Here is a 25,637-nt window from a genome sequence, read left to right as displayed (position 1 = left end):
TGACTCATGATCGATAGATGCCCATACCATGCCGGGACTCCCAGATACTCTTTGTACAACATATGTGCAGCCTTGGGTACAACTCTACTTCTTATTTAGCTCCTCTGTCCTTCTATGTAATTCCTCACGACTCTATAGGTAGCTATGAGCAAAGGATATGACGTTTAAAATGTATCTCAACGAACCAATGGGGCTTCGAGGCTATTGATAATTTCTCCCCTAGGCACATATGGATCGCGAGCGTGGTAGGCCTGAAACTCGGGCTTGCTATTTAAACCCGCATCCCTCCGAGGTCCCCCAGCCAAGTTTGATGGATCGTTAGATTTCTACGCCAGAAATTCAGTAGATAATTCACCTCAGAAAGCGGAAGCTGACTACGTACAGCATGGGTGAGGAAGTAATGTTGAATTGGTGCTCCTGCTGTCCCTGTTGGTGACTGGGTGAAGTGCTGGTGTTTTTCGTTTGTTGAGACATTGGTTACAGGTGCTAGTTTGTGATGCTAGTGGTCGTAGCAGAACAAGAGAAGTGTAGGCAAAGCTGGTCAAGTGCTCCCCTATATACGCACCTGCGGAGCTAATGATCACATAGATGACATCATTCCACACGTGACGATCCACTGTACAAGATAAGAGCGATCCTACATTAACAATTGAACATGTAACTCTTTCTGCGGACCGAGTCCAAAGACAAGAGTAAGAGAATGTTGAAGTAAAGTTCATCGTACAGTACACATTCCACTTTATTTCGACAGCATCATCTTCCGGAAGAAGGGTCAAATTTATGAAATTGGGATCGTATGGATGAAAGCTAACCTTCACAAATTCTGGATCGACGCGACATAATTTTATCAGTGGGTGTACAAACTAGAGAGGTGCGGAAACAAACCATCGTAATTGATCTGGCCGTCGCCATCGACGTCTGCTTCACGAATCATTTCATCGACCTCACCATCAGTCAACTTCTCGCCTAGAAATGGCGTTAATTCATCACTGATATCAGAACATCACCACTGACCCAAGTTTGTCATGACATGTCTCAGCTCAGCAGCATTGATATAGCCATTGCCGTCCTTATCGAACACTTTAAATGCCTCTTTGATCTCATCCTCGCTGTCGGTGTCGCGCATTTTGCGCGCCATCATAGTAAGGAACTCCGGGAAATCGATGGTACCGTTCCCATCAGCGTCGACCTCGTTGATCATATCCTGTAGCTCTGCTTCCGTCGGATTCTGACCTAGTGAGCGCATCACAGTTCCGAGCTCCTTGGTAGTGATCGTGCCATCGCCATCTACATCGCTTCGAATCAGATGAGGTAATCGATAAGATCACGCCCGTCATACCTTTGTCAAACAAAGAGAAAGCTTCCTTGAATTCTGTGGCGGGTAAATGAGTGCTGAAATCATCAGCGACAACACTAGCGATAATTTCTCACCAGATATCTGTTCTAAAAAATCGGACACGCGGAGCAAAGCAGATCAATACCAATAACATCCTTGGCCTCCCACCAAAAAAGTATTCACACCTTCAGACTGTGCCGATCCCAATCAATACCCATCGGATGCCCACACGTGACAGCGCGACTCACCATTTGATCCGCCATATTCTAGAAAGTCTCGAAAGAAAATCTCGTTGGCTATAAGATGATGCAGCGATTTGGCAAAGGGAATGACGATGAAGGTGTTGATTGTCGTTGAGAGCAAAGCACGGCTTTGGGGCTGGGCCAAGATCACACATTCATCGGCAATCGCCAGTGCCAAATCAGGCTAACTGTCCCCAGATGTTAAGTACAGCTTTGACAGTCACTGACTGCTGGCACTTTCGCACAGGTTACAAGTACTAGCTGTAGCAAGACTAAGCAGCCTATCACAAGGGCGAACCGAATCCAACCTTTCCGGTTAACAGTCATATCTGATTAGGGGTCAGGAACTCGAGACTCCTTTCCACTGATCTGCGGAGCTTCGTTTACCTACAGTGCTTCTCCTAGCCGTGTTTCATAAAGGTTAATCCTAAATTATGAATGATGTGTAAGAATGAGAACGAAAATAAGTAGTGATATTAGTCCCAGTCATCGTCCTCTTCCTCTTCGTCACTATCACCTAGCCTCTTGTTCCTTTCCAGTAAAGCAGCAGCCAATGCGGCAGTCAGATTTCCACCTGCTCCACCTCCACCAGATTCTTCTGCAGCAGGCGCGGTGGGGGGAGGCGGCGTTGACTGAGGACCACCCGTCTTCCGTAAATTTGTCACATTCTGTCCACGAATGGATGCAAGAAGATCCGCGCGACCAGGCTGCGGGGAAGTGGGTAATACTGATGTACCTCCTTCCCCATTTGAGGGTGGCGGGGGCGGGGGTGGGGGCGGCGCCACTCCTGGTGGTGGTGGTGGTGGTGGTGGTGGCGGTGGCGGAGGAGGAGGAGGATCCCCATATGAAGGTGGAGGCGGTGGTGGGGGCGGAGGCGGCGGAGGATCTCCAGATGAAGGTGGTGGGAGTGGTGGAGTTCTGACTAGAGGTCGTGGTGGTGGTGGTGGTGGTAGAACACACCCTCGAAGTTGTACAGGAGCACTGCCTAGTGGTCGCACAGGAGGCGGAGGTGGACGGACAGCAGTCGCGGGACGAACAGGCGGTTGGGGTGGTCCTGGTCTTACTGAGTGGGCCGCGGGTGTATGAGCAGCAGTTGGAGGGCCTCGTTGTGGTGGTTGTGGTGGTGGCGGTGGAGCAACCCAGGTGGGACCCGATGACGGGGACGCTGCAGCAGGGGGTAGATGCGGCGCAACAGAGACTGGACGCGACGGAGATAGAGGAGCACGGGAAGTAGGTGCAGAATCGCCATTAACTGATGATGCAACACTACCCTGCTGCGTGTGCCCCCTATTTCTAGGCGCAGGTAGGGGCGGCGGCGGTTTCTTGGCAGCAGGCGGGGGTGCACTTTGCGCATCACGGACAAAGCCTTTAATGTAATCCATATTCGACTCGATGACCTCGCGACTAACGCCTGAACCCTCCAGCTCGCTCAGAAAGGCGGTCCATGATGGGTCAACGTTGGTGGACGTAAAACCCTTGTCAGCGTCATAGCCCATGTGTGCAACATGCACGAACGAACCAGCGGTTGGACCTGAAATGATGGATTTGTCTATTCTACCGCCCTTGGCAGATTTCTTCTTCTCTGAGGAGGAAGTTTTGACTGAAGCATGGAGGTCAGAGGCGGTCAACCAGAGCTTCTGTACCGCCATACCTTTATCAGCTTTGCGGTTCGTTACTTTCTTGAAGAAGACTTTCGCATCTTTCTCATCAGCAAAGACAAAGCCAATCATGCATTTCTTGGGTAGAAGTCAGTAACTTCCTTTGAAATACAAATGCAAACTTACATCGCCCGCGAATGAATGAAAGAACGACCTGTCCTGGTGATACTCGAACGCTTCATATAGTTCGTGTTCCCATATAACGCCTCTTGTCCCCGTTAAATCAACCAGCCTCAGTATGAAGGCTCCTTTGGAATCATCTCGTATGAAGGCGAGTGCGCCTTGCAAACCGCCATAAGACCAGCGGTTTGGCTGCGGATGTGCGAAGTAGATACGCGCAGCGGTAGCGGTGAGTATCTTCTGCGAGGAATTTTCTAAAGTAGATTTTACTTTAGACTTCTCGTCTGCTGAAAGTGCTGATTGAGAAGGCATCAAAGACAGCAAGGAAATAGCAGGACTTGGCTAAGACCTGACCGTCGTCACAATACAAGCTGCGTTTGCTTCAGCGTGGGAAGCTATCCTCAACGCTGTGAAACCCAGTACTAGTAACTGCGGCAGGCTGTACTATGATCGCAGCATAGCTGCTCACCGTAATGGCGTCTGTCTGCCTAAGAAAGACTAATTGTCGATCTGCCTGGGGGCCGACGACCATCCTTCTAGTACGATCAACCGCTTGCTTCATACACCGAATCTTACGAAGCTCAATGTCAACTAGGACCGCCTTTGGATGAAACGCACACTGATCTAGAATTTGGACTTGGCACCCACCGATGCCAAACTGGCGGCCACATGCTACTGCGCTCAGATAGCGATATGTGTATGTGCAAGATGTTCCGATATCTTGACGCGCAAGCCTCGTTCATCGGAGCCATTTGTGGTGGCTGAGTGTGCTCCGACTGTTAGACCATCCAGATCTCTGAACTCTGATATGACTGCTCGGCCCCCACCATCCAGTATGTTACTTCTAGGTTGACTTTGCGAGTGGTGGCTGAGCATGTCTTGTCAGACTATTCAGGTCTCTAAACTTGTTTAGCATAGGCCAATGAATGGGTCATTTTTCAATTGGCGAGTTTGTTCTCTGATATGACTGCTCGGCTCCTGTCATCCAGTATGTTACTTCTAGGTTGACTTTGCGAGTGGTGGCTGAGCATGTCTTGTCAGACTATTCAGGTCTCTAAACTTGTTTAGCATAGACCAATGAATGGGTTATTTTTTACTTGGCGAGTTCGTTCTCTGACATGACTGCTCGGCTCCTGTCATTCAGCTTGTCACGCCTACATCGACCTTGCTTTGTCGACGTATGGCGAAACTTTACCGAGACTTATTCGGTAAGAACATGCTCGGTAAATTTTATCGTGCACGATCCCCTTATGTCTTTACAGGTTTAAGCTTGTATTCATCGCCTAGTGAACTTCATCACCGAAAACAGACTTTAGACAGACTTGTCCGTAGGGAGGAGATGAGTTTCCCGATGAACCGCCGTAGCGCGAACCCTACTCTACTCCGATCACGGAAGCCCACACGATCTTCCAAAAACCAGGAATGGTTGTCGTAGGCGACACCCGAACCTAACTCAGTCGTCATTGTGCATTGGCGGGGCTTCGTTACGTCGGGAAACGTGTTCTAGCTCTACGGGTGATGCTGTGCGTCGATCGCCAAATCTAACCTTGAACTATCTTTGTTTATTTGCAGACTTTAGAGTTCCACCGGGGAAGATGAATACGAAATGTACGTCAGCGTCGGAGCCGCAAGTGCAAATAAAGATCTTCGTACTTGTGTATCGGCTGCGTGGACCGACTTTCTTGCCACTGCATCGGTGGCTACGAACGTGCTAGGTGTTTTCAGTTAGACTGACGCGTCAAAAGGAAGTGCGGGATTACGTGCAGGTTCCCATTTATTTGTATAGGACGACTGGACCCAGCCAACCCGAAGTGCTTCGCACGAGACCTGGGGTTCATAGTCGTTAATTCAACAACTCGAAGATGGATCGGGGATTCGCTTAACGATTCATGACTGCGCGGGTTCAACCACTCAGTTTTATGTCGCTAACAATTGCATGGAGTACACGAACATGTCTACAACTGCCTTGATGCAATACAAAATCATGGTTTTTACAATATCCCCTACCGATGATAACCCTTAATAACCCTCGTTTTCCTCCGATCATATCCGAACACCACAGCCGGATGACCGCATGAACGCGTTTAGGGAATGGCGCCATTTGGTCTTCGGTCCATCAATGCTTGACCTATGACAGTTTATGATGCCGTCCACACCCCCGCGCCCTGAACGCAAACCCCTTGATTCAGGGACGCGGTTCTCCGCGGAGGCTCTGACGTGGGGGGGATAAATGTTTTGGGGTCTAGAGCCGGCGGGACGCTCAAAATGATGTTATGTCCCTGCATGATAAGATACTGATCGTCTGTTATCTGCTTCGCCACCTCCGTATCGCGATCACGCATCAGGTGTGTCATACGTATATCCCCAGTGAGCATGTTGTGGCGCAGCGCAGCGTAGCGTTCGCAGGCCGGGCACACAAGTGACAACTTATGTACAGAGTTGTCGGCATACTGTGTATTATGTAGTCCATGTCACTGATAACACGCGGAGGTACGGTGGTAGCGACGACGATGGTCCAGTCCAGTAGGCGGGTACGGTATTACTGAGTTCGTGAAAATTACTAGAAGGCGCGTATCAACAAGTATCAACGTATCAAAACTGTACATGAAGATGAAGGGACGAGATGTAATGGCGAATAATCAAATTTGTTAACGCTGCCTACAACGTCCCTCTATCACCCTCCTGAGCGCGTATGATTACGGCTCTTGTGAAAAAAGTATGGGCAAAAAGTCGGGGAGGTCGTAATTTTCGTTGCCACTGCGGTTCTGGCAGCGCGTATGATACAGGCAGTCGTCTGGTCGTCAAAGTCAATTAAATTGTGTTTAGTGAACTCCTGGTATATCGCAGGAATCGTTTTCATAGCCTGTTGGTATTCTTGCGCTTGGACAAAAAGTGTCGAGAGGCGATAAGACAGGCGGCACCTGCCAGTACGACGACCTTAAGGAGACGATGGACTTTCAGCGGCTTGACCACGGGACTCAGATGACAGAGGCTTACAGAGGCAAAAACAAGTGGTCTATACCAGACGTAACGGCCGCTGACATCCACCAATGCACCAGCGATGGGACTACCTGTGAGCAGTGCGAAGGAAATGATGAACGAAGTCACTCCTATCCGAGTGCTATATAATGCGAGTTCATCAGGGCCAAGTTCTCAGAAAAGCAGCACAAATACTTGCCCAATTTCATTAACGTCTCTCGAAAACGATGCAGCAGCGGGAGTGATAAGGGATATGACTGAGGAGACAAAGTCATTTCACGTCCAAGAGCATCATCAAGTGAAAGTGACGCACAGCCACCAGAGAAGAAACCGTACAAAATGCCAAAGGCAATGGTACCGCTGAGGTTTGTGGCCGCGAACATGAGGAACAGTAACCCTCCAGACATGATAGTGCATGGGATCATTACTACATGCCGCCGGTCGTTAGTGTCTATAGCGATGTGGCGCAGTTAGATGACATTACACACCATTAAATGGCCCGATGATATCGCCCAAAAAGTTCGGGATCGTCCTTCCGAACAATGAAGAGGCGTTCATAATCGGGATCTAAACAGGGCTCAGTACTTCATTCATTCTCATCGTTAGACGTAGCCTACTGCGTAAAAACCGATGGTCTTAGAGAGTCCATGAGTCTCTGAAAAGACTTGGAGGTAGAAGACTACAATAGCACAGTGAGCCATGCATCAAAAGACACTTCCTATGACTTACATGGCACAAACAGGCCCCAGAATGCCAAGGTGGCACTGATCGAAGACATCAGCTGCTGGTTTGAGAAATCTTGAACAATACACACCCAATGATACACAACCAATAACCAAAGTCAGACAAGATTGCTTTAAGATCAACTGGTTTCGCATTCGGACGCTCCCTCCGGCTGGGTAAACGAGTTTTCATGATCAAATTTGCGGTTCCAAGGAGTCCAACATCGATGAAACCAGCCGCCCTATAATAATAAGTTAGCCTTGAATTTGCAGGGATGTTGCAATGCACACCTCACGCCCCATGCAAACCCAGCACTGCCATTAAACAGGTTGTTGAGCATGATGGCGTAGATAACTGCACCGAGTGACGAGCCTGCAAGGAGGTCAGCGCGATGTAAGTGAAATAAGTCAAAGACTTGCCAGCCAACACTACTCCCATTGCAGCAGCACGCCGCCGCCGGAAGTAGTGAGAAGTGACTGAGATTGCCGGAAGGAAGAGAAGACCCATTCCAATACCCATTCCAAGGCCTTGTGCCAAGAATATTTGATAGTATTGGTGTGGTTTTGCAAGTGAGAGCATGAATATCCTTAAATTACATTTACATGAGCGTCTAGAGGGCGGTGCAACAGAACTTACGAGAACAAGTAGATGAGCGACCCTGCTCCTATGCAGTGGTGGAAGTACCTGCCAGAGGGAATGGTTAGGTGTCAAATGATAACTGAGGAACAAATATTCTAACCCTTCATCGAAGAGCTTTCCGGCAGGTAAACCTCCAGCGAATAGTAGGAAGGTCTGCACAGAACCAATCCAGCTGATGTCACTTGAGACATACTCTGGAAGGTAATGCGACTAAGGTATGTGAGCTGTGAATTTCTGCGCGTAGGCTGGGGGAAATACTTACTGTGTAGTATGCCTGGTATACACCAAATGACTGCACCGCGCCGAAGGTGCAAAAAAGTATCATAGAGCTGAGTAAACACACGCGACATGTGAAAAGCTGGCCTGAGGATGAGATAGAACTTGGCACATACCCGCCAAGAACTGTTAACCACGCTTGCAAACCACCTTCGGGAAATGAAGGTGGAGTCGCTGTTTGGGGCGACTTTTCTGCGGAAGCAGGTTGTTCAGGATCACCATTAGAGCTCTCGCTCTTTGTGAGCGCCAGATTGGACTTGCTGTCGCTCAAGGTCCTTCCGCCTTCAGGAGTTACAGTCATGACTAGTACTGGATGCGGGAGGGGATGAAAGAACTAAGGTGGGAGGTCATGAGGACTCGAGGAGTTCTTTAGGATGTCGGTTCACATCGTATAATGCTTCTCTTCGGGCATGCTTGATGGACACGAGGCAATATCAAAAGAATCGCTAGATTTCATTGGGTATAGATTGTCAAGAAGGAAATTTATTGAAATCTTCAGATTCACAAGGATCAACGAGAGGCGGTAGCCCGATATATTAAGAACCACGTTATCTTTGTTTTGCTTCGTTCCCAACTCCACGTCTTGTCGCCGCATGAGATCGGCTCGAGATCACCCACCAATTGACTAGTAAGTACGTATACGCTAACTTAGTTATATATTCGAGGAAGGTCCACACTTCGCTATTCCTTCTACGGCAAGATATTTCGTTATTATTCACCAATCATTTCGTCATCGTCATCCAGTCCGCGACCAACTCTCGGCGGCAAATATATCCTCAGGCAAGGAAACCACCGGACACAACACATCTACTCTCAACGTCGCATGCGGCTATGGCTCAACTCCGTGGTTACAAAAGATAAATATTTAAATACTTAAGCAGGACCTTGGCGTCTGGCCGGTGGCACCGACGTCGAATAATTCAATTCACCGGACAGCGCGAGAGAGCGCGAGAGTGTGTAATCTCGGAGAGCGCACCGTGCACGTGTGAGCTGCACTTAACCTAACAAGGTCGCTCAGTGTCAGCCCGGAATAGTTGACAGTCGCAAGTAGGAGAGCCGATAGGCTCAATCTGCCGCACCATGTGTGCCCGAAACACTCGAAGTTGGAGCCTACAACTGGGAAGACAGCGTATAAGCGATGTGACCCGTAGGCTAGTAGCCAATTTCAGATTAGCACAAAACTTGCAATTTGAGCGAGAAGACTGAGTTGTATGCACCAAGTACCTTGGCAAATCTATAGCGGTGTGATCACTATAGCCATAACCTTTCAGTGCACCGGGAAAACTAAGCGAGGTTCCATAGTCGGCGGTGAAGGTTGTAGAAGAGAACATCATGCTCACTTGGGATAGAAGACGAGGATATGTCACTCCTCGTTGTATACCCCTTGGAGTGGATGGTTTTCTCCCGCTTCGTGTGGATTTATTGCCTGTCAAACAGTTGGTAAAATCAATGTCCACTCGGTGCTACTACGTGTCGTTGTCGGCGGTCTCAGTTTATTCCCATAGGGTGCGTGAGTACTCTTCTCACTTGAACCTCGCCGCAACTCACTCTTTTCATAGGCTATAGCTTGGCGTCTACCCTCGAATAATTGTATTACTGAGGACTTACGCCATATTTCCAAACATCGTCCAAATTGCTTCCTATCGGAAGATTCTACACTCATGGACTAAATCTGTGTGTATCCCTGGTACCTGACACTTAGGCTTTCTTTCATCCTCATGTCATACACAAGTTAATTTCCTACGATGTTATCCTCTGATTCTCAATCCGGTAGTTCGGCTGTGACGATATTGATATCATTTGACAGAATGGTTTACTTGGGTCCACGTTTTCAGTGTCCATAGGTCGCGCTTCGAATTGGTTAGTACTCACCCAACTTGTCCTCATGAATGATCGACAAACGCTATAAAAAGCCTCGAAGATAGTCCGAAGTTTCCTGACACTGTGTCCTCCCCGTCCGAGTCCGTCACCTCGTCAAACATGGCACTCCATCTCCCTCATCATCCACTCTTCACTACTCGCGTTGAGTTTCTCTCCACTGATGACCGTGTCTCTCTATCCTACCAGCGGGCTAGACTCCTGATGCAAACATACAGTACGTTGTCCTCTTGATTCTCAAATACACGTCACAGATGCATATTCTTCGAACCCTAGATCTTTCGGCTTCTGATGTCCAATTCTGTTCTTCAAAATATTGGGCTATGATGACGGACCCTATCATGTCATTGGATACTGCCATGTTTACTATACTGGCTGCACACGTCGGTCTCACCATCGGAACACTTTCCCAACATCTTCACAAACGGCCAGACCTCCGTCCTCTCGTCAACCGTTTATTACGCTTCGACACCGTTGGCATCTATCTCCTCACAGAGAGGGGTCACGGTTTAGATGCATTCAACATCGAGACAACAGCTACGAAGACCCCTGAGGGTTTCATTATTAATACACCCCGCGAAGAGGCATGCAAGTACGTACCTCTTCCTAAGCGTCAGCGGCCCTGTAACGATTTGTGTATAGGTTCATGCCTGCTTCCACTCCATCCTTCGGTATTCCGAAGGTTGCCTTGGTTATGGCCAGACTCATAATCGATGGCGAAGACCGTGGCCCACGATTCTTCATCGTGCCCGTCTGCAACGAGCACGAAATGTTCGAAGGTGTCGAGTCCATCAGACTTGGTCCTCGTCCTGGAACTTCCCCTCTCGATTTCTCTATAACGCGTTTCAATCATGTCCATGTTCCATTCAGTGCACTCGTTTCCTCAGATATCTATGACCATTCCCTGCCAAATTCGCCTCTCGAGGCGTGGTGGAATGAGGTATGGCGCATACCTCTTGGAACTCTAGCTGTCACAGCGCCATGGATATCTTCCATCAAGGCAGCTGCGTTCATCGCTGGTCGCTATTCTATGCATCGATCCCTCGTTGGGAAAGGGACTGATCCCGTGCCCATCATCACATTCAGGACTCAGCAGTGGCCTATTGCCCACGCGACCGCTGTGGGCCTTGTTATGAGCAATTGGTTCCCAATTAGTAGCCAAGCAGAGCGCTGATAAATCTGTCGATCACCGTGTTAGACACGGTTTGGCGGTCACCGTTCAAGACTACCGCGTGTCGCCACTTCCAGCGCTGCGTGCCCGAAGTCGCTGAAAGATGCGGTGCGCAAGGGACATTTGAGCATAATTATATGGCTCGCATTGAGGTTCGTACGCATTCCGTTCAATGACGCTCAATTGACTTATCAAATTCATTCAGAACGATGGGAAAGGCGTGATCATCGCTGAGGGCGATGTTCTCACTCTGTGCATACGCTTATTCTCCGAGCTCCTCCTCCAGCGTTACAAACTGCCTCTCCCAGACGCAAGCGAGTCGCTTCTTGCTCAGCACGCAGCTTCTATCTTGGAGGAGAACATAAACCTTCTTGGTAGTTTGCGTGGGGGACACCGTAGCGAGTCATTCAACTCTCTCATTCTCCCTCAGGCGGAGCTTGCGGTTGAGGCCATGGGTCACGCCCTCGCTTATTCTGCCGGTTTGAAGTCTGGTCTTCCGAAGCCGATTCTTGATGTGTACGAATGTGCCGTGATCCGCCGCGATCCAGCATGGTATTCGGAGAATGCTGGCTTAACCCGGATTTTACAACGTATCCGTGAAGATGAGGCTGTTACATCAACGCTTCCTGATCTCGACACTTACCTCAACGATTTGGCTATTGAGAACTATGTCTCTGCACCCATCGTCTCTGACGAGGCGTGGAAAGAGTACTACGAAGCGATGCCCGTTTTCACTGGCAACGCCATTCCTGTTATTGATCAGGTACAGGCCATGTTATAGGCTGCTTTATCGTGAGTGTTAATCATTCTCACTCTAAACTCCGCAGCTTACATCGTTCCCTTCTCTTGCAGTTGAGATCGCTCTTCTTTTACAAGCGTTCTTAGAAAACCTTTGAGGCCCTTCTGGAAGTTGTCCATACGCTATTTTTGCAATTCGCGGAGGTTCATCTCAGCTCACACTCCCTCGGATATCGGTGATGGCCGTGCATAGTGTAGTATCATCTAGTTTTTTATTTTCTTTATGTTGTTGTAATTGATGTACTCTGATATACCACGAACATTTAAGGACCGTATGTTCTTAACGACTTACACACGTTGCTCTGACTTTGCATTAGTTTTATCTACACGTTGTTTACTTGGCATCTGTTTTATTCCAGAGAAGCAACTATCTTCCAATGTCAGCCCTGTATCAGACCCCGCACATCACGCATTCATCCCGCGAGTCTGCATGAAGATACTATGGCCCGTTCATGTGTACCCCACGTGGTCCATATCTACTTGCGCCTGAGGTCTGATGATAATCATCAGACTTATTTGAGCACCGGATGTGCCCTGATCAATACCAGAAACGCTTTGAAGATCACCACCCTCATGATTAGCGAGATCCGACAGGCACGAGCCTTGGTTTCGGTCAAACATGCACGCACCCTCGAAAGTACCCGGAAGTACCTTATGTTTTATCTATATTTACATAGATGTCGTTCGCAAGGTTATGGTGTTACGTATAGATGCCTGCCCCACTCGGTGTGACCCTGGGTATGATGAATTGCGGGCGCAATCGGCCCCAGCATATATCCATGCAGTTCACTCCACACATTTGTGTGTGCCTGGACCGAGTGTCTCACCTTGGCCAATGGAGTGAATGAGTTTACTCGCACACGAGGGACGAGTATGGTTCAGTTCAATACGCATCACGTATCACGATCTCTTCTGGCTTGGTAATCGAGATGTGCTGACACAATATTAATGTTCTTAATAGTATGTTCTGACTTCCGTTTTCCTTGTCGTACGAGAAAAAAAACAAGAAATGGAAGGTATGATAGGCGCTAGAAGAACACAACACTTACTGTTAAATTGCCTCGAATCACTCTAGGTATAGACAAAGGTGTATCTGCTCGGGTCCGGCGGTTAATGATTTTAAGAGAAGCCAGGTCGGCGGGGGTGCGATGAGGTCGGATATAGTGGCAGGTAAGTCTTTGATTAAGTTACACATGTACGTTCTAACAAGTCCATCGAAAGCGGAGTGATTGTGAAGGTTATCGTATATGGACCGAGCGAATCGTTCAACAAAGGTAATATAGAAGCCTGTCAGACAGAACCCGTATTGGATTTGAACAGAGTCGAAGGGTTGACGATACTGAGGGTGCCGTACTCGTTCCAATTCAGTTGGGGACGCAAGATTCGGTCAACTCAAGCGCAGTACAAAACTGTGACAACTGAGTCTCGATATCACGTGAAGAACAGAGACAAACGTGATGCAAATCGAATGCTACAGCAAAATGCGATCAAGAACTGTGCTTGTTTTCACGCAATGCTTCAAAGAACTCCTTGACGTCAGCTTCGCCAACTATCCTGCCTTCTTGAGCGAACGGCCGGAGATAGGCGAGTAAGTCGTCCCTGTTAAAAATCGCAATGAAAGGTCCGTTAAAGGCGTCAGATGAAGATACCAACCGCATATCATTGAAAGCTCTGATGCCATCAATCGCCCTGTCACGAGGGAGGCGCTGCAATGCGCGCATACCGAGTTCCTCCAAGGAAAGAGCTAACATCAAACATTGATGTTAGCACACAATTGCTTCGGATAACATAAAATTAGGCACCAGAATCAGGATCTTCCGGGGGCTCGTAAGTTTCTTCTTCCTCAAGGAGATATGGACGATCGGCGAGTGATGGAAAACACTGGAATTCGCCGATGAACGGACACGTAAGAAGACTTGCGTATGAGAAGCTCACACGACTGCAACGACACCACCGTTCGCGCCAACCTTCAGTTAAGAAAACGTCACCCGCACCAAGAGATGCTTTTGTGTCCGACGGCCGCTGCAACCCCTGAGATATTGTTTGGGCAATCGGATTTGGCGCTGGGGCGAGACAAGGTGAGGATGGCTCTGGTGAAATGTGTTGTTTTTTCCGGTCTGGTTCCTCCAAGTGAAGGGATTGCGTCCGACTCCGTTTTTGGCCAGGGGCTGCCAGAGAATCATCTACATCTAATAGCTCATCTTCCGTGGTTGTCGGCGCATCCGCGCCCAAAGGGATCCCGCCCAGCTTCTTCCATGGGCTATCTTCTGCGTCGCGAACTACCATTATGACACCTTGCGTGCCAGCATACCGGCGAAGAATGTCGATCGAATGTACGCAAGAAGAACAGACAAAAGCATCGTAATCCTCAGCAGATATGAGCGGCGGAGGCAGCCCCGAAGAAGAGGCTTCAGATTGGTTGTCACCGGCATCATTATGGTGATCTGTGACTTCATTTTCAAGAACAGGAGACGCTTCCCGCGAGGATGGTCGTACCCGTAGGTGTAGACACGACTCGTGGAACCAGTCCTTTGGAGATAAAGCGGGTTAACGACAACCGACTTCATTGCATACGCACGCACCTCACATGTGAGACACTGGATCATTGTTTCCCTCTCGGATGTTGGATCGTATGGTCGGCTACATCGGCAAAAAATGCTCCTGAAATTCTGGTTATATGAATTTTCCCTGTTTTCCTCCTCTAGACCGCGATGCAAAGTGCACCCGTGTGGGACAGCGGTCGTTGGGCAATCACATCGGAAATTGCGCTTGGGGAATAATTCTATTTGCTCGTGATCCGTGTGGCACGCGATGGAACACGAAGAACAGAGGCCGCGTGGCAACTCGCAAGTGAGACAGAGATATACAGCTTGCCTGATTGGACCTAGGGAATATGTGCAACGAGAGAATTCGTGAGGAAGGGTTAAAGCTGCTTCTCGAACAAGTTCATCCTGAGAAGCAACAAATTCCGTCAGAGAACCCAAAGAAGTCATTTTTGTTCATAAAGTTGGTCGATAGGGCACTTGTAGGATCTGGTAAGTAGAAGATGACAAGTCGTAGCAAGGTCGTGGAGTTCAGACAACACATTTTGCAAGGCGAAGTCACGTGGTACGCGTGCTCACTCAATTCATTGAGCCTCCACTCAGCACTGGGCGGACCCAATTGGAAGGGCTGCTTCAGATTATCCGGTGCTCATATGTACACGCTTGTTGGTGAACAAACTCTAGCCTATCTGTGATTTTCTTGGACCGCCTTACCTTTGACCTAGAGTAATACGGTAACCGTTCGCACCGTGACCGCCTTCAATTTCTGGATCCGAGCTCAGTACTTACCTTCTCATTTGACAATAACTTGATTCTTCTAGGCTGCCCAGGACCTTGTTTACATGAGGAACCATGAGCACGTCGTGCTCGATTCAATGTCCAATGTGCCGGTGAGCTCGAAATCAAACTCATTCGGACGATATTAAGTCATGTGCCCTCATGATGGGTGGGGTCGAGCTTGCGATGCCTTATCAGATACCGATATCATTATGCGCTGAATACATCATAGAACTGCGGAATTATAAGGACCTTGCACTAGTCATCCTCTCATCCTCCCTGACAGTAACAGATGGCTGTTCTCGACATCAACCAAGTCCGTGCTTGCTTCCCGTCCCTGAAATCAGGCTACATCTACGCCGAGAATGCAGGAGGATCGCAGACTGCCCAGGCAGTGATCGACCGGATCGTGGATTATCTAACCAACACCAACGTACAGCTAGGAGCTGGCTATTCCGTTGGATTACTGAGCTCCCAGCGCGTGGCTGACGGTTCCATTGCCGCTGCAGAGTTGTTCAATGCTGCATCTCTCGATGAGGTTGGGTTTGGACCGAGCTCGACGATGATCTTTGAGAACATCGCTAGAGCGCTCGACAATGATATCCAACCTGGAGATGAATTCATCATCACCTATGAACATGAAGGTTTTTACCATTATCCTCCTGTGTCTTTTTATAACTCAATACTCATCTCAGCTAACAATGGTCCTTGGAAGTATCTGGCTGCGCGGCGCAATGTCGTGGTCAAATACTGGAAACCTACGCCAGTATCTGCGGACAATCCTTACTCGGTCGCATACAAGGTCGAAGAACTTTTGCCGCTGGTGTCTTCACGCACCAGGCTGGCTGCGATCAGCGCATGCTCCAACATTTTAGGATCCTTGATTCCTGTGGAAGAAGCAGTGAAGGCTCTTCGCCAACGGGCACGAGAGCAGGGAGCAAAAAAAGTCGAAGTGTCTGTGGACTGCGTTTCATACTGCACCACATAGACAAATGGACGTACAAAAGTGGGATATTGATTATTGCGCGTTCTCTTTATACAAGGTTTCAATATCTGCGACTTTTGTTCAATTTGACATCTGACACTCTGTTTTGTAGATGTACGGGACTCATAATGCTGCTTTCTACGTGCGGTCGGCGGCTATGCAGACATCTCTGACGTCCATCGCACATCATTTCCTGACGGGGGATGACAAGCCCCACAAGTTGCAACCAGGCGGTCCAGGCTACGAGTTGGTGTATGGTGCAACGGGAGTCGTGCCGTATCTAAAGTCGTTGACGCCAGAAGATGATCTTGCAGCATCCTTCAACGCGAATCGCAAACCATGAGCAGGAACTTTTGGCGCCCTTGCTCCTCTTTTTGACGGACGCAAAACAATTTGACAGGGGTGTTCGCATTGTTGGGACAAGCGAGATTGATCTCTCAAGAGTTCCTACTATCAGCTTTGTTCGTCGTCGGACAAAACGCGATCAAGAGCAAGGATGTCGCAGGAGCATTTGACAAAAAGGGAGGGGTAAGTTCCGACTCTCAGTGATCTCACCGTATTTGATTATGCATGTTGCACAGATCGGAATTCGACATGGTCACTGTTACGCGTATTCTCTCATTGATAATCTACACCCCAAACTGGACGTGAATGACGGGGTCGTCCGCATCTCACTTGTTCATTATAATACCGTTGAGGAAGTGGAGAAGATCGTGGACGTCCTGCGAGAAGTTCTGGCTTGAGGAAATGATGTAAATTCGTGTGAAGATGTATGTGGCATCCGAAATGTATTTTCCTAACACTATGCATAAGTATTACTCTCGAGATTTATTTTACCTTCGGCTGGCGGGCCTACTGAGTATGCCGAGCCGCTATAACACTGATTGGTCGTGTCAAGTCTTTGACAAGTCGACGAGAAGTAATAAACTCCGTCTCAGACTCGGAGAACCCAAAGAAGTCGATTTCAGTCGTGTTCATACAATTGGTTGGTAGGGCACTTGTACGTAGGACCTGGTCGCAGAGTCCAGACGAATCGGGAGAGCACCGCGAAAGTCACGTGGTACGCAGCGCCGTCACTGTCCGAGTTAACTTGTAAGTTGTAATTGTGGAGGTAAGGGTCTTCAAAAATTCATCCAATGCTCATCTGTACACAGGACTTCACGAACCGCAGCGGCGGCAATCGTCGTTGACTTGAATTCGACCATTATCTCCCTAGAGTATTGCCCGGATAGTCCAATTTCCATCCAAACTTACCTTCTCGTTTGAAAATGGCTTGATTATTTCAGGCCGCCCGGGACCTCACTGTTCATTATTGAATTACACGAGGAAGTTGAAGGAACCACGGAGCACATGATGCTCGATTCGATGTCTAATGTGCAGGTGAGCTTGAAATCAAACTTATTCGTATTAATAGCATGAGCCCTCATGATCAGGTTGAGCCTCCCTCGTCCTGCGGCGCTTTATCGGACGGGTGTGTCGATATAATTATGCACTGAATATATAATGGAATGGCTGCTGAAATATAAGGACCTTCTACCAGTCATCCTCTTATCCTGAACTTCCCTCCTTGATAGTAGTAACAGATGGCTGCCCTCGATATCAACAAAGTTCGCGCTTGCTTCCCAGCCCTGAAATCAGGCTACATCTACGCCGATAATGCAGGAGGATCACAGACTGCTCAGGCAGTGATTGATCACATCGTGGATTATCTATCCAACACCAACGTACAGCTGGGAGCTGACTATTCTGTTAGCTTGCTGAGCACCCAGTGCGTAGATGACGGCTCCGTCAGCGCTGCAGAGTTGTTCAACGCAGGCATCCCTCGATGAGATTGCGTTTGGACCGAGTTCGACGATGATTGTTGAGAACATCGCTAGAGCGCTCGACAATGATATCCAACCTGGAGATGAATTCATTGTCACCTATGAACATGAAGGTTTTTGCTGTGATCTTCTTGTGTCTTTTTTCTGTTAACTCAATGTTCATCTTAGCCAATAACGGTCCTTGGAAGCGTTTGGCTTCGCGGCGCAGGTGCCGTGGTCAAATACTGGAAACCTACGCCAGTATCTGCGAACAATCCTTACTCAGTCACATACAAAATCGAAGAACTTTTGCCGCTGGTGTCTTCACGCACCAGGCTGGCCGCGATCAGCGCGTGCTCTAATGTTTTGGGATCCTTGATTCCTGTGGAAGAAGCAGTGAAGGCCCTTCGCCAGCGTGCGCAAGAGCTGGGAGCAAGAAAGGTCGAAGTATCTTTGGATTGTGTTGCATACGCACCACATAGACAAATGGACGTACAAAAGTGGGATATTGATTACTGCGTGTTTTCTTTGTACAAGGTTTCAACATCCGTGACTTTGTTTGATTTTACATCTGACAATGACACTCCTCTGTTTTATAGGTGTACGGGGCTCACAATGCTGTTGCTTATGTGCGGTCGACGGCTCTGCGGACATCTCTCACGTCGATTGCACATCATTTCCTGGAGGTGGACAATGAGCCCTATAAGTTTCAACCAGGCGGTCCAGGCTACGAGCTGGTGTATGGCGCGAGAGCAGTCGTACCATATCTGAAATCATTGACGCCAGAAGATGATCTTGCAGCATCTTTCAATGCAATCGCAAACCATGAGCAGGAACTTGTGGCGCCCTTGCTCCTCTTTTTGACGGACGCAAAACAATTTGACAGGGGTGTTCGCATTGTTGGGACAAGCGAGATTGATCTCTCAAGAGTTCCTACTGTCAGTTTTGTTGTCATCGGACAGAACGCGATCAAGAGCAAGGATATCGTAGGAGCATTCGACAAAAAGGGAGGGGTAAGTCCGACTTCCAGTGATCTCATTGTATTCGCTTATGCAGTGTTCTACATTACAGATCGGAATTCGATATGGCCACTTTTACGCGTATTCTCTTATTAATGATCTACGCCCGGAGCTGGACGTGAATGACGGGGTCGTCCGCATCTCCCTTGTCCACTATAACACCGTCGAGGAAGTGGAGAAGATTGTAGATGTTCTGCGAGAAGTTCTGGCTTGAGCGATGATGTAAATCCGTGTGAACATAGATGTAACATCCGAGAATTTATATTCCTCAGAACGCTGCAGTCCAACTGTAGTCTGCATGGTCTCGAGAATTATTACCTTCAGCCAAAATGCCTATTGAGTATGCCTAGCAGCCAGAAAAACTTGATCGTGTCAAGTCTTCATCAAGTCGTCGAATGTAAAGACTCAAATTGTCCAAATTGCTTATCTCAGCACGGAGGTCCTTTCAGACTGTCTTGTGATCTGGTGGACCTCGGCACATGATTCAGTCCTGATAGCGCTGCATGAAGCAGCCTGATATCAAGTCTTCAAGCTTCAAGCTCCAGAGTCTCGCATCATTCACCAGAGTCAATCATGGCTATCGCTAAACCATCTGGCGGTCCTGACCCCATTCTGCTTACGCTCTTCGCGAATCGTTTCATGAGCGTCGCAGAAGCAATGGGCAGATCTTTGCAACAAACGTCGATTAGTACCAACATAAAGAACGCTTGGACTTCTCTTGTGCACTCTTCGCCCCTGACGGTGATTTGGTCGCAAATGCGCCGTTCATCCCGATTCACCTTGGATCTATGAGCTTGTGAGCCTAAGCCGTTGATGTGTCTTAGGTGCATGGCCTAACCTGGTGTCAGCGCCGTGAAGTACCAAATGAAACTTCATGGAAAGGAGTTGAAAGATGGTGATGTGCTGATGACCAACTCTCCTCATGCTGGGGGATCGTAAGTGCGACTTTTCTTCACAGTGCACATGTTCATCAAGAGACAGCCACCTGCCGGACATCACTATAATTACTCCAGTTTTTGACAAAGGAACTAACGAGATCATATTCTTTACCGCCTCCCGTGGACATCATGCTGATATCGGCGGTATACTGCCTGGGTCTATGCCACCCACATCTGTGAATATATTCGAAGAGGGAGCGGAAATCGTGAGCCTGAAGATTGTAGATGGCGGCGTGTTCGACAAGAAGAGGTTGTACGAGTACATGGTCGAAAAACCAGCCCAGTATCCGGGGAGTTCGGGCTGCAGAAACATCAAGGACGTTGAGAGTGACCTCAAGGCGGTAAGTCCCTCAAGGTACACCTATAGATTTCGTTGTTAATATTCATATTTCAAAGCAAATTGCAGCCAACCACAAGGGAGTCCAGCTAATCAGAGCAAGTTTGTGTCATGTTCATCATTGACCTGCCCCATGCATTGACGATCACATCTTGTTGCAGTCGTTGATGACTATAGTCTAGAAACTGTTCAAGAATACATGTATCATATCAGGACCAATGCCGAGAACTCGGTCCGAAACCTACTGCGTGACGTCGCGAAACGGTCGGGAACCAATGTTCTCAAGGCCGTGGATTACCTGGACGATGGAACTCCGGTGAGTTCCGATTGCCGTTTACCGAAAATCATGTTTCTGAGAATCATGTCATGTCTGAAAGATTCAGCTAAAGGTGGAGATCAATGAGGAAAAAGGATCTGCCGTCCTGGATTTCGAGGGTACAGGGTGCGAAGTTAGGGGAAACCTGAATTCCCCGATTTCAGTGGTGCACTCTGCCGTGATTTATTGCATGCGTGCAATGCTGAATGTCGACATTCCACTCAACGCTGGCTGTCTCGTTCCTGTTGAGAGTACGTCCCTTGGTCCAAACCAGAAGTCCAACAATCATATTGACATGAACTGCTACAGTCAAGATTCCCAAGAAATCCCTTCTTTCTCCATCCAGGACCGCTGCCGTGTGTGGCGGAAATGTATTGACCTCTCAGCGTATTGTGGATGTGGTTCTCAAGGCTTTTCATGCGTGTGCTGCTAGTCAAGGATGCACTAAGTTGGTTGTTCCTTTTCGAATGGTGCTGTTCTGATTTTTCTCACAGCAACTTGACCTTTGGTACAGGCGGCAAAGATAAGAATGGCGTAGCCATCGCTGGATGGGGTTATTATGAGGTCTGGTATTCCACTATCATTGACATTGACATTGACGTTTGGTGTTTAGACCATCGCGGGTGGATCAGGAGCCGGCTCAGGTTGGCATGGCACATCAGGTGTACACACTCACATCACCAACACTCGCATTGGCGATGTCGAAATTCTTGAACGCCGTTATCCTGTCCTTATACATCGCTTCGGTCTTAGACCAGACTCTGCAGGGAAGGGTAAATGGAATGGCGGCGATGGTGTGATCAGGGAGTTCGAGGTTATGCAAGGGATGCAAGTGTCTATCCTAAGCGAAGTATGTTATTTCGGGTCTTTTCTTCCTCTGGTGACCTTACATGTGCTGCGTGCGATAGAGACGTACACGTGCACCATACGGCATGGCAGGCGGCGAGCCCGCCATGATGGGACGCAACACTTGGATCAAGCAACGCCGCACGGAGGATGGTGACATACCGGAGGAAACTTCCAACGAAGATCTGGGACCACGCCACATAAACATTGGAGGGAAGGCGACGGTGTTCATGGGCAAAGGAGATCGCCTCCTGATCGAGACGCCCGGCGGCGGAGGTTGGGGCAGGCCTGACGAAGATCAGTTGGAGATTAATGAGGAACACAAGCACGCCTGGGAAGCAAGGGGAAGTTTCGCGGAGAGGGCTGCTGCGCAAGCTGGGTTCTAGTCACTCTGTGACAAGTCTCAAGCTATCCTAGAACAGTTGAAGTTCAACTTGCACGACTTCCCGTCAGACTTCACAGGCGCGTAGGTAATAATTCGAAAATGCAGCACCTTCCCAGTGTAGTGTTGCACTAGTGCATTAAGTTCAGCTAGCACCTAGGCATCTCAGTTCTTCCACTACAGCAAATCATGGTGGCCAATTATCCAAACCACTGTTCCACGCTGCAGGCCAGTCGTCAACGTCGACTCGTTATGGCGTTTGAAATTATCCTTGACAAATTATTATCGTAAGTATGAAGTCAGACCTTATTTTGTGCCTTGTTCGGGACCAACTTGCCTGTAATATAGTTAAGTAATAGAACCGCCCTTGGAGAGTAATTAGACAGCCGTTGCCTTCCTCGGCCCTAAGCTGATTTGGGGTATGTGTTCCCAGCAAGGAGGAACAGCGTCTGTTGGCATATAGATCCCGATTTTCCGGAATTCTGCTAGCAACCGGGTGGGCAGTCTTAGAATCGGGTGGGCAGCCGCTCTATCAAAAACTTAAAAGTCCAAACGCGAGGCAAGATGACACGAGGCCTCCCCTACGTCTCCCCTTGTATCAGACTCATGCGCTAGTTATGACCTTTACGATTGCACGATTTGTCTCTCTGGGTCTCTCTGCTGGAGCGAGCAAGGCTTCCTCGCGGTTCTTCACCCCCGCAAGCCCAAGATGTATCAATAGTATTCATTCTCTGTTGCGACCAATCAGGACCTCTCCCCGTCGATCATACACTACTACCGTTACGGCCAAGTCCTTTGGATCTGCATTTGCATTTGCTGTAGTCACCGGTGGAGCTTCACTTGTCTTCGGTGCCCTGGCACTTTCTCGAGATACTGCCTCTCCGATCCCGACAGCGGAAGCTATCATCGACGTTGTTCCCATTACTCAGACTGGTTCTGAGCCGACATGCAATCTGGTCAAGGCCCTCGAAGACTTGCAAACAGAATTTTCGGATTCCTCAGTTGTTTCTACCGATCCCAATGAACTGTATGCTTACGCACAGTCCTCGTACTCCCAATTTGTTGGTCAGTTTGCTTGTTTTTCTTCCTCTAGCTCTAGGTCATAAGGTTCTTTCACAGGAACACCACATACCATTGTTGTACACGTCCGAAGCACAGAAGATGTTGTAAAGGTAGTAAAAATATCCAAAAGGCATCTAGTTCCAATTGTACCATACTCGGGAGGGACTAGTTTGGAAGGGAACTTGTCTGCTGTACGGAAATTCCCATTATCATCATAACCCTTTCCGACTGTTGATCTTGCTTCTGATAGCCGCCATCTGGATCCATATGCGTAGATCTCTCTGGTCTTGACAAGATCCTGAAAATCAATGGTGAGCAGCGATACTTTTGAACCTCTTTCGATGCTAAGTTATCTTTAATCACTCAGAGTCGGATGCAGATGTTGTTTGCCAAGCTGGAGTCACCTGGAATCATTTGAATGAAACGCTGAAGGAAAAGGGTGTGTCGCTATGTAACAGACATCCCAATACCGACTGATATATTCCTAGGAATTCCATTGTTTTTTCCGGTATGTACCAAGTAAAATCAGATCACTTCCGCAGTCATAGGGATCTGCTAGCTTGATCCCGGCCGCGATGCCACAATAGGTGGCATGATCTCAACTGGGTGCTCTGGAAGTGAGTAAGAACCTCGCGAATCCCAAGGGAATCTGACGAACTCTCTGAAGCCAATGCGGTTAAGTATGGAACAGCAAGAGGCGAATGGATTCTTAACGCCGTAAGTGAACTTTCAGCCATGCTAAAAATATTATCTGGCTTACGAAGGAGTTTGTAAGACGGTGGTGCTTCCGTCGGGCGAAGTGATCAAGACTCGACAGCGCGCTCGCAAGTCATCGGCGGGGTTTGATGTCACTAAACTGTTCATAGGTGCAGAAGGCACTCTCGGAATTGTCACGGAAGGTGGGTGGAGTGTATCAGTTTGTATATCGTCACACGCTTACCTGTGCCCCTCGTGCTCTTCGGCGTTATGATCTCCGTTATTCTGTAATAGCTACACTGCGTCTAGCGCCACTTTTACCGACAAGTGTTGCCGTCGCACAATTCCCTGATATTCGGCACGCAACCAATGCAGTGTGCGACATCCTGAATCATGGTGCAGCGCTGCGTAAGTCACAACCCCAAAAGATGCCGAATACTGATTCGAGCATGCTTCTCCCCACAGAATGTGTCGAGATCGTCGATGAACTTACGATCAAGGTACTAAACCAGTTTGGGACGTCTGCTAGAAATTGGCCAGAGAAAGCTACTCTCTTCTTCAAGTTCCAAGGCTCGGACGATTCGATTCAGGAAACGTCACGCTATGTGGAGAGTGCAATTGCGAAGCATGGTGCAACCGACTACCGACTTGCTTCAAACGAGCAAGAAAGCGAGGATATCTGGCAGGACCGGAGAAATGCGCTCTTCGCGTGCCTCGCATATCGTCCGGGGTGTAAAGGATGGATTACTGACGTGTGGTAAGTGATGTCATTGTTGGGATCGTCGCTTCGACGGCGGCCTATGATGAAGCGATCATGCGTTATTCGCTCACCCATGGATTCTTCTTATATTTACCCTGTTTTTCTAGTGTTCCAGTGTCACGCCTACCCGATCTTATCGCTGCCGCGAAGCAAGACTTTGAGGAGCTCGGTCTAGTTGCGCCGATCGCTGGTCATGTTGGCGATGGTACGTTCCTTAGCGCACATATAACGTATTTACTTATGTTGTGTCACGAAGGTAACTTCCATGCCCTCGTTCTCTATGCGGATGATGCAGAGCTTGCCCTTGTGCAGGAAGCAGTTAGCAGAATTAACCGCAAAGCCATCGAACTTGAAGGGACATGTGAGTGTTGTCTTTAGGTTGAGTGTTAGTCCTTATGATCTCATTAGGTACTGGGGAACATGGCGTTGGTACGGGTAAACGCGATTACCTCTTGACTGAACTTGGGGAAGGCACAGTGGCGCTCATGAGAACGATCAAACAGACGCTAGATCCACACAACTTGTTTAATCCAGGCAAGGTAAGTAGTTCCTCTGCGACCCAGAGATCTGCTATAATTCAGATTTTACAGCTGTATCCTGATGTTTTGCCGCCGTCCGACACCGATGCGTTGACAGAAGGTCACGCTATCTCGGACTCGACGCCGACCAACGAATCTTAACTCTCAGAGCCAGGTGCTTGAGTTTTTTTTCACCTTTAAAAGGTTGTACAGTCCGACGTATCCCTTGATGACATCATGTTCCTTATGAGAAGAACAACTGAGTGTTGTCCAATCAATAATTTTATCATTCAAAGGCCCCGTTTCAGATTTGCGCACATGTAGCCGCATTATACCGTGGCCTGTGGACCTCTCAGGTGATTTCAGACTCGCGTAATTGCCTGAGCAGAGCAGTATGCGATTCTAACGGATACTTGGCGAAGCGGTGCTCGTTAATGCAAGGGTATGCCAGCACCTATCTGCAAGGCTCTGTTCTGCCTTTACGTTCACGCGTGGGGCTTTCCCCAGCGCTGACGGCAATTTTCACATCGATAGACCGGAACTCAGTTGATTCCGCTCAGCATCTGGCGAGCTGAACGAACACAATGTTCCCGCTCTTACGAGTCCAATGCCGGTGTGTGCTTCAGCATCGAAGCCATCCCAAGGCCAAAGCCGTCAAGCCGTCATTGGTGGAAGGGAACTCGGCAGTCACCGCAAAACGATACATGTGAGAGTCTTGATCCGCTTGTCGCTATTTTTATCTGCTGTGCCAGACCTGCTGTACTAGAACACAAAACCTTCTAGAATCAATGACTCGCGGCGATCCACGGAACACAAAGAACAAGTAAAACAGGGTC

The 25,637-nt window shown here is 48.6% G+C and overlaps 9 protein-coding genes across 9 annotated transcripts; 5 read left to right on the top strand and 4 right to left on the bottom strand.

Moving 5' to 3' along the window:
• Nucleotides 1-84: 84 nt before the first annotated feature.
• EDB91DRAFT_1086957 (uncharacterized protein) lies at nt 85-1,905 on the bottom strand (the record flags this gene model as incomplete). Its single annotated transcript, XM_041316150.1, has 10 exons — nt 85-132; nt 186-326; nt 383-486; nt 566-616; nt 725-823; nt 886-966; nt 1,015-1,287; nt 1,340-1,372; nt 1,585-1,762; nt 1,807-1,905. 10 exons carry the CDS (start codon nt 1,903-1,905, stop codon nt 85-87), a joined length of 1,107 nt encoding a protein of 368 aa, XP_041171114.1.
• Nucleotides 1,906-2,054: 149 nt separating this feature from the next.
• EDB91DRAFT_1086956 (uncharacterized protein) lies at nt 2,055-3,668 on the bottom strand (the record flags this gene model as incomplete). The annotated part of the gene is made up of 2 exons (XM_041316149.1): nt 2,055-3,314; nt 3,363-3,668. The coding sequence occupies 2 exons, from the start codon at nt 3,666-3,668 to the stop codon at nt 2,055-2,057; spliced, it is 1,566 nt and encodes a 521-aa protein (XP_041171113.1).
• Nucleotides 3,669-5,880: 2,212 nt separating this feature from the next.
• EDB91DRAFT_1265182 (MFS general substrate transporter) lies at nt 5,881-8,274 on the bottom strand (the record flags this gene model as incomplete). Its single annotated transcript, XM_041324489.1, has 14 exons — nt 5,881-6,293; nt 6,354-6,477; nt 6,535-6,592; nt 6,649-6,762; nt 6,824-6,902; nt 6,953-7,014; nt 7,065-7,099; nt 7,150-7,299; nt 7,349-7,430; nt 7,478-7,644; nt 7,695-7,742; nt 7,798-7,907; nt 7,960-8,026; nt 8,090-8,274. 14 exons carry the CDS (start codon nt 8,272-8,274, stop codon nt 6,213-6,215), a joined length of 1,362 nt encoding a protein of 453 aa, XP_041171112.1. The 3' UTR covers nt 5,881-6,212.
• A 1,611-nt stretch (nt 8,275-9,885) lies between these two features.
• Nucleotides 9,886-12,223, top strand: EDB91DRAFT_1167059 (acyl-CoA oxidase). Its single transcript, XM_041320038.1, has 6 exons — nt 9,886-10,443; nt 10,494-10,980; nt 11,015-11,044; nt 11,076-11,174; nt 11,228-11,814; nt 11,875-12,223. Exons 1-5 carry the CDS (start codon nt 10,106-10,108, stop codon nt 11,801-11,803), a joined length of 1,530 nt encoding a protein of 509 aa, XP_041171111.1. The 5' UTR covers nt 9,886-10,105; the 3' UTR covers nt 11,804-11,814; nt 11,875-12,223.
• Nucleotides 12,224-12,862: 639 nt separating this feature from the next.
• EDB91DRAFT_1167056 (uncharacterized protein) lies at nt 12,863-14,871 on the bottom strand. The gene is made up of 6 exons (XM_041320037.1): nt 14,403-14,871; nt 13,756-14,349; nt 13,623-13,701; nt 13,474-13,564; nt 13,275-13,419; nt 12,863-13,229 (listed from the first exon to the last, which is right to left on the bottom strand). The coding sequence occupies exons 1-5, from the start codon at nt 14,811-14,813 to the stop codon at nt 13,308-13,310; spliced, it is 1,287 nt and encodes a 428-aa protein (XP_041171110.1). The 5' UTR covers nt 14,814-14,871; the 3' UTR covers nt 12,863-13,229; nt 13,275-13,307.
• A 70-nt stretch (nt 14,872-14,941) lies between these two features.
• Nucleotides 14,942-17,073, top strand: EDB91DRAFT_1167052 (pyridoxal phosphate-dependent transferase). Its single transcript, XM_041320036.1, has 7 exons — nt 14,942-15,784; nt 15,836-16,094; nt 16,129-16,183; nt 16,238-16,396; nt 16,440-16,586; nt 16,615-16,653; nt 16,707-17,073. Exons 1-7 carry the CDS (start codon nt 15,433-15,435, stop codon nt 16,866-16,868), a joined length of 1,173 nt encoding a protein of 390 aa, XP_041171109.1. The 5' UTR covers nt 14,942-15,432; the 3' UTR covers nt 16,869-17,073.
• Nucleotides 17,074-17,708: 635 nt separating this feature from the next.
• Nucleotides 17,709-19,306, top strand: EDB91DRAFT_1350606 (pyridoxal phosphate-dependent transferase; the record flags this gene model as incomplete). The annotated part of the gene is made up of 5 exons (XM_041326078.1): nt 17,709-17,849; nt 17,902-18,081; nt 18,117-18,464; nt 18,527-18,940; nt 18,999-19,306. The coding sequence occupies 5 exons, from the start codon at nt 17,709-17,711 to the stop codon at nt 19,158-19,160; spliced, it is 1,245 nt and encodes a 414-aa protein (XP_041171108.1). The 3' UTR covers nt 19,161-19,306.
• A 71-nt stretch (nt 19,307-19,377) lies between these two features.
• EDB91DRAFT_1167036 (Hydantoinase B/oxoprolinase) lies at nt 19,378-22,138 on the top strand. The gene is made up of 11 exons (XM_041320035.1): nt 19,378-19,591; nt 19,636-19,742; nt 19,795-19,881; nt 19,928-20,225; nt 20,281-20,323; nt 20,383-20,537; nt 20,599-20,788; nt 20,847-20,985; nt 21,032-21,101; nt 21,151-21,387; nt 21,446-22,138. The coding sequence occupies exons 1-11, from the start codon at nt 19,520-19,522 to the stop codon at nt 21,767-21,769; spliced, it is 1,722 nt and encodes a 573-aa protein (XP_041171107.1). The 5' UTR covers nt 19,378-19,519; the 3' UTR covers nt 21,770-22,138.
• EDB91DRAFT_1167026 (FAD-linked oxidase-like protein) lies at nt 22,132-25,194 on the top strand. Its single transcript, XM_041320034.1, has 14 exons — nt 22,132-22,830; nt 22,885-23,018; nt 23,078-23,138; nt 23,195-23,266; nt 23,316-23,335; nt 23,387-23,444; nt 23,495-23,544; nt 23,603-23,726; nt 23,818-23,931; nt 23,989-24,280; nt 24,391-24,488; nt 24,540-24,644; nt 24,692-24,822; nt 24,874-25,194. The coding sequence occupies exons 1-14, from the start codon at nt 22,383-22,385 to the stop codon at nt 24,961-24,963; spliced, it is 1,797 nt and encodes a 598-aa protein (XP_041171106.1). The 5' UTR covers nt 22,132-22,382; the 3' UTR covers nt 24,964-25,194.
• Nucleotides 25,195-25,637: the final 443 nt, after the last annotated feature.

This window comes from Suillus paluster, assembly GCF_016628075.1.
Source record: "Suillus paluster strain FC165 chromosome Unknown EDB91scaffold_111, whole genome shotgun sequence".
NCBI classification, from domain to species: domain Eukaryota; kingdom Fungi; phylum Basidiomycota; class Agaricomycetes; order Boletales; family Suillaceae; genus Suillus; species Suillus paluster.
The sequence above is the reverse complement of the archived record's forward strand: the minus strand, read 5'-3'. Positions and strand labels throughout refer to the sequence as shown.

Excerpts from the sequence above, each read along its gene's own strand:
- EDB91DRAFT_1167059 (XM_041320038.1), top strand. The coding sequence starts at position 10,106 with ATGCATATTCTTCGAACCCTAGATCTTTCGGCTTCTGATGTCCAATTC. Across the intron at positions 11,045-11,075 it reads ATAAATCTGTCGATCACCGT|ACTACCGCGTGTCGCCACTT; the intron begins GTTAGACACGGT and ends TCACCGTTCAAG. Across the intron at positions 11,175-11,227 it reads ATTATATGGCTCGCATTGAG|AACGATGGGAAAGGCGTGAT; the intron begins GTTCGTACGCAT and ends AAATTCATTCAG.
- EDB91DRAFT_1167056 (XM_041320037.1), bottom strand. The coding sequence starts at position 14,813 with ATGACTTCTTTGGGTTCTCTGACGGAATTTGTTGCTTCTCAGGATGAA. Across the intron at positions 14,350-14,402 it reads TCCAGTGTCTCACATGTGAG|GACTGGTTCCACGAGTCGTG; the intron begins GTGCGTGCGTAT and ends TTATCTCCAAAG. Across the intron at positions 13,565-13,622 it reads CCCGGAAGATCCTGATTCTG|CTCTTTCCTTGGAGGAACTC; the intron begins GTGCCTAATTTT and ends GTTTGATGTTAG.
- EDB91DRAFT_1167052 (XM_041320036.1), top strand. The coding sequence starts at position 15,433 with ATGGCTGTTCTCGACATCAACCAAGTCCGTGCTTGCTTCCCGTCCCTG. Across the intron at positions 16,184-16,237 it reads GCGCGTTCTCTTTATACAAG|ATGTACGGGACTCATAATGC; the intron begins GTTTCAATATCT and ends TCTGTTTTGTAG. Across the intron at positions 16,397-16,439 it reads TGTATGGTGCAACGGGAGTC|CATCCTTCAACGCGAATCGC; the intron begins GTGCCGTATCTA and ends ATGATCTTGCAG.
- EDB91DRAFT_1167036 (XM_041320035.1), top strand. The coding sequence starts at position 19,520 with ATGGCTATCGCTAAACCATCTGGCGGTCCTGACCCCATTCTGCTTACG. Across the intron at positions 19,882-19,927 it reads TCTCCTCATGCTGGGGGATC|CCACCTGCCGGACATCACTA; the intron begins GTAAGTGCGACT and ends ATCAAGAGACAG. Across the intron at positions 20,789-20,846 it reads CTGTCTCGTTCCTGTTGAGA|TCAAGATTCCCAAGAAATCC; the intron begins GTACGTCCCTTG and ends GAACTGCTACAG.
- EDB91DRAFT_1167026 (XM_041320034.1), top strand. The coding sequence starts at position 22,383 with ATGACCTTTACGATTGCACGATTTGTCTCTCTGGGTCTCTCTGCTGGA. Across the intron at positions 22,831-22,884 it reads CTCGTACTCCCAATTTGTTG|GAACACCACATACCATTGTT; the intron begins GTCAGTTTGCTT and ends GTTCTTTCACAG. Across the intron at positions 23,545-23,602 it reads GCGAATGGATTCTTAACGCC|ACGGTGGTGCTTCCGTCGGG; the intron begins GTAAGTGAACTT and ends GGAGTTTGTAAG.